Source organism: Nestor notabilis, unplaced genomic scaffold (genome assembly GCF_000696875.1).
Source record: "Nestor notabilis isolate BGI_N333 unplaced genomic scaffold, ASM69687v1 scaffold33180, whole genome shotgun sequence".
Taxonomy (NCBI): domain Eukaryota; kingdom Metazoa; phylum Chordata; class Aves; order Psittaciformes; family Psittacidae; genus Nestor; species Nestor notabilis.
In genome coordinates this window covers 222-5,978 of record NW_009912115.1, presented here as the reverse complement: position 1 = coordinate 5,978, position 5,757 = coordinate 222, and the positions used below count along the sequence as shown (strand labels likewise).

General features: G+C 41.0%; 1 protein-coding gene across 1 annotated transcript in view; it reads right to left on the bottom strand.

Annotated features, from left to right (window-relative positions):
* The window catches only part of HMGB1 (high mobility group box 1), a 5,826-nt gene extending 896 nt beyond the window's left edge, over nucleotides 1-4,930 (bottom strand). Inside the window, exons 1-4 of the mRNA XM_010017841.1 lie at nucleotides 4,763-4,930; nucleotides 4,294-4,439; nucleotides 3,135-3,309; nucleotides 1-1,136 (exon numbers count right to left, since the gene is read on the bottom strand). The exon at nucleotides 1-1,136 is cut by the window's left edge and continues 896 nt beyond it. Of these exons, the coding sequence (XP_010016143.1) occupies nucleotides 960-1,136; nucleotides 3,135-3,309; nucleotides 4,294-4,439; nucleotides 4,763-4,912 (648 nt within the window). The 5' untranslated portion in view covers nucleotides 4,913-4,930 and the 3' untranslated portion in view covers nucleotides 1-959. The remainder of the gene's footprint in view (nucleotides 1,137-3,134; nucleotides 3,310-4,293; nucleotides 4,440-4,762) is intronic.
* Between the last annotated feature and the right edge of the window lie 827 nt (nucleotides 4,931-5,757).

The window sequence follows — 5,757 nt, the reverse complement described above, 5'->3', positions numbered from 1 at the left end:
TTCCTATGGGTCCTTCTAGGACAAAATTGAACATTCCCTCCCTCCCCGCCCTCCCTCGCCCCCCAAGTATTCCATTCCTGTAAAATTGAACTCTATACTTCTCAACTCTCCAAGACTGGTAAACTCATGCAACTCAATAGAATATTACATTTCACAAAAATCTGAGCACGTATCAGGTTGTTGAGACTGAATTTTTTGTTGGTTTGTTTCCAGTTACGGAAGAATATTCGTTCATCATATGCCTATATATTTCTTTTCTTACCCTATCCTGATTATGCAGGGTATGCAGATCTAAGCTTTGTTTATCAGCTGGTTATATGAAAGATGAAAACTGTAATATTCCCGTGATCCCATACGGGCATTCAATAAAGCAAAAGATGAGTTCCCCTCAAAAAAACACAAAACAAAACAAAAAAAAAAAACCCAAAGAGAAAAGAAAAAGGATGATTTTTCAAGGGCACCTATTAAAAGGACAACAATACTAATAAAAAAAATTGTATTTACTTAGAAGCATTCAGAATGTCAACAAAACAGCTGCAACTTTTTTTGTTTCTCCTTTTCGCAATTACAGAGTGGTATTCAGTTAACAGAACAACAATTACTTTTTATGATGCATCAGAGACAACTGAAGATGAAAAATGAACTACATCCCCATGTAGAACTAATTTGTGCTGTGCACCAACAAGAACCTGCTTTAAAACTCCCATGCCAATTTACAACCCCCACACTGTACCAGGCAAGGTTAGTGGCCGTTGAAATACCACTAAGGACAGGGCTATCTAAAGACACATTCGGTAGTGTGTTAACTATACAAAAAAAGAGACACTGTACAGTTTAAAAACAAATCTTACACAGCCTTACATTTCAATTTTGTTTTGTTTTTTTCTTTAAAAGGAGTGAGTTGTGTACAGGGGGGTTAAATGCTTTATAGACAAGAAAGAAATTGCTCTAAAAGAGACTTATTCATCATCATCATCGTCTTCGTCCTCCTCCTCTTCCTCTTCTTCATCATCTTCATCCTCTTCGTCCTCATCCTCATCTTCCTCCTCCTCCTTCTTCTTCTTGCTCTTCTCAGCCTTGGCAACTACTTTTTTGCCTGCATCAACCTTCCCTTTGGCCCGGTATGCAGCAATATCCTTGGAGGAGAAAAGCAGGAAGAATCTCTCAAAGATGTAACCAGCCAAGAGCTCTGAGCAACTTCCAAACTGTACTTGTGGCACCAGAGCCCCCCAGGTATCTGCCCCTTCTCCACATCCACAGGGGTAGGATTGGGTGCTGTAGTTGCAAAGTGGGGGGGCTGAGGCCAAAGGCCGGAGAAAGGGGAACCCTCTAACACACAAATGATACTGGCAAGCTGGAACATGCTGAGGAGTCCATGCTATTAGACTTCTGGGAACAGACTGGAAAAGCTGCCTCCTCAGATGGTAAAAGCGCAGCTGAGCCCACCGTCCCATAAGGAAATGAAGTAGGGAGATTTCTTAAGGTGTCTTTCTAGCCCTACCTTCTACAATGCCTAAAGAAATGCACAGGAAAATCCTTGTTTGAGGCACAAGACTGTAATTAGCCATCAAGAACACCTTGGAATGACATGGCCTAGTATCTGCAATGTTACGCCTCAGTGAAGAGCAGTTACACAGAATTCTGCCCAACTGACGTTTACAAAATAAAAGGTAGAACAACTTGATTAAAGGGTAGACAGTGCCACCTTCTGCATGCAATAAATTTATTCTAGTCGTTTATAAAGCACAAAATTCAGTTCCTGTTACAGGGAAGTCAAAACTGTACCTAGAAGACCAGGTCAGAAAAGCAGTGAAGACTTCCCAACTTTGTGCCAAAATAACAAAACCAATTACATAACAGAATCGACCTACAGGACTGAAAAATACCAGCAACAGAGAAACGTCAACACGTTCACGCAGATAGCCCACACCTTCCAGTATTCCCCACCCAGCAAACATTACACCACTAATCTCGCAGTTCCCACAGGCTCCCTCAAAAGCTCAGCATGGAATTTGTAGAAGATATGATATCCACCAAGTCAAGCCGTGAAACCCCATTTGTAATTCTAAGCAATACAGACGGTACTAGTGGAGATCAGTACCTGGGCATAAAGATTAATAATTCTACCATTTAAAAAGTCTCTTGTGAGTTGCCTTGGCTGTATGTACAAACAGGTACCATGCTGAAGAGTTTAAGCTGCACAGGAAGGACAATGTGAGAAAGCTTTGAGATCTGCAATTCCTCTCCAGCACATAATTAGGACTCAAAGGAGCCACCTTGATCACTACAATGCTGTAATTTTAAAGTGGTTTTGTTTGGCAGCATGAGAAACACCAGAAGAAGGTCACAGCACACAAATGGCTACACATATTGGTATACATTAGCTATAGGTGGCTGCTAACCCACTGTAAAGCATTATCAAGGGATGCTAACATATATCCCCATCTCCCTTAGTTTCCTTGTGTTGGAATGGGAATCTGCCTCTGGAAATAAAAACACGCATAGTGCTACCCTGTGTGTGGAACACAGTTCCACAGCCCCCATCATGATGGGGTGATTTAGCTTTAGTAATTCAAGAAATTGTATGACATGCTGCTTTGTATGTATAATTAACTATGTTAATTACTAGAAAGGAGCTGGACACACACCAGGTACTGGAAAAACACGTCTAAAACTAGCATCTCCTTATTGTTCTGACATTATCCCAAGAATAAATTTAGGAAAGCATCTATGTGTATCAGTTATCCTAACATTCAGGATGTCCATCAATCCCTCCAAAATTAGGAAGAACCAATTTATTCTTTACTGGCATTACTTAATGCTACCAACCTAACTCAGATACTGCTGTGACCTCTGGTTTTTATAACGACACAGACACCATGGCATCCATTAAAAACCATCACTGATGGTCCCGAATTACAAATGAGTGCAAAGAGCTCAACACAAGGGACTGCAAGTTAGTGTTACGGTAACAAACCTCAGGCTTCCTTATTTTGAGGGTATTTTCCAATAAATATGATCAAATTTGTCATTGGCATATTGTATTTGCAGCATCAGAGTATACAGGAAGGGAAAAAGAATGTCTAAATTAAGGCTTGACCTCCCCAAACCATCTCCATAAATGTCACCATTACCTTTTCATACTTCTCCTTCAGTTTTGCAGCCTTTTTTTCGTAAGGCTGTTTATCATCTGCAGCGGTGTTGTTCCACATCTCTCCCAGTTTCTTTGCAACATCCCCAATGGACAGACCAGGATGTTCTCCTTTGATTTTTGGACGAAACTCAGAGCAAAACAAGAAAAAAGCCGAACTAAAGAGGAAAAAAGAGAAAATACTATTTTAATTTTAGACTTTCCTGTGAAAGAAAGTTTTGTGACCCTAGCTGCTGCTTCTTAAAGAGTATTTTGAAAAAGCACCTATGAGGCAGACAAACATTAATGACAATGGCGAGCATTAAAACTGAACAAACTACTTTGAAAACTCAGTGCATCCTTGTCTCTTAAGTAATGCCATACATCCAGTCCCATTTTCAGGACGACCCCCAGAAGGGCAAACTTTACATACCATATGCTGACAACATCTCAAAAAAGAGAACAAGTGAATGATGTCAGAGGAGCAAATGTTATGTCAGAACTGTTAAAGATGGAGAAGCTGCAACATTTATTACAGAACTTAGTTATTTCCAGATGACAGCATCCGCCCAAGTAGTAACATTCACTTCTACTGGAACTTCTCTGCTCCCTTCAGCATTAACTCCATTTAATCACCACACAGACAACAACTGTATTGCTACTAAGTACTGATGTTGAGTAAGGGGTGCACCTGAAGTCAGTTGTGTTTATGCAGTAACCGAAGTTTTAATTCTCCAAGCTGGTTTGGTGCATAATCATCCCTCTAACCTGTTCTGTGTAAAAAGCCTGTAATTTTAAGTGAGTTGCCAATCAAAAAGTCTGCTTAAGCAGGTGGGGAGAGCAGGGCTTGAAATATTTTACTGCCATTTTACACTAGAATTACACTCTTAACAGAAATTGGAACAATCTGAACCACACATCGTTGCTTTTGTATCTACTTTCAGAGGCTGACATTATTCCAGCTCTGGTAACACATCAGCCTGGAAATAAAGACCTAGTATTTGTAACTAAAATTTCAACCTCTCTTTATACTACTGGCCAGGAAAATCAATGTCATCTTGGTATTTCTGAAGCTGCTAAACCAGGACGATATGATCGTTTTATAGATACACTCCCGTATGATGGTCCTGAACAAGATAAGCTAAAACTAGGAATCTACTTACGGAGGCCTCTTCGGTGCATTTGGATCCTTGAACTTCTTTTTTGTTTCCCCCTTAGGTGGTACATAGTTTTTCATTTCTTTTTCATAACGAAGCTTGTCAGCCTTTGCCATATCTTCAAACTTCCCTTTCTCCTTAGAAGACATAGTCTGCAAGGCAATTAGAATCACAGAGCATGTCAAGTCGGAAAGAACCCCGAAGGATCGGAATGGTACTTTAAGATTCAAAAGCATATCTAAGTCCATTCCAAAGTACCAGTTGTGGGAGCTAAAGGTAAGGCAAGAAGAGTGGACTGTTACCACCCATCTTATAACTGCACTTCATACTTATCTAAAACCCAAACTTTGAAAGATATAATTTACAATCTCAACAGTGTTTCACACAGAGCAGTCACTTAGGGTTCTGACTAAAAGAAATCATCAGGGGATGCTAACATGGATCCCCAGGGGGACTTTTAAGCAGTTATTCCTACCTTCCACCGTTCTGAGCACTTTTTTGAGAACTCTGAAAAGTTCACTGAAGCATCTGGATGTTTCTTCTTGTGCTCCTCCCGGCAGGTTTGCACAAAGAAGGCGTATGAAGACATTTTACCTCTCGGCTTCTTAGGATCGCCTTTGCCCATTTTGGACGATTTTCTGTAACAGAGCAAAAAAGACCCCTTTAGAACTTGTACTTTCTACAAACCAAGGTGGGAAGTATAAGCCACAACGAAGGATCACGCCAAACAAGACCCGTCGGAGCAGTATTCCAACATCATACACTGGGAAGAAGTTTCTCTTCCAGGTAATTTACGTAAGATTTCTGCCACCGCTCGCCACTGTTTGAGGTGACCTGGACGCAAGAAACCTGACATCTCCAAGGGCCTTCAGAACATGCACTTCCGGTCCCCTGCAAACAAAAATGCCCCTTCTGAGCACTCTGAAGGCAATTACTGCAGTGGAGACCTCAGTCGGTGGTGATCACTGCTAATGTATCAATCATGTGCTTGAAAGGAATAACTTCTAATGAAAGGAGGAAAAAAGTACCAGACTACCCTGTCTCAGCTGTCCCTCTGGGTTACTGAATTCTCTCTTCCTACAACCTGTGTTTCTATCCCCCTCCCTTGAAGGCCCTTGGACACTCATTTACAAAATACGTGTACTATTTAAATTTTGTATGCCATAAATTATCACCCTCCTTTATGTATACAGCAAAAACCTATTCTTTGTATGTGTATCTAGAAATACAGGAATGAAACACCACACTCAAACATGTTACAACCAAGCCAGGGACGCTGAAAGTATGACATTTACATACGACTGGCAGAGCCGCGCTCCCCACGAGGACTATCTGACTCTTTCAGGGACTGAGAGGGAATGAAAAATACCTTCCTGGAACTTTCACACCCAAGTCAGACATTCAGAGTATTTCTTCATAGCTCCCTGGAAAAAGCCACTTGCACACTGACAAACTCTGCTCTTGAGCAGG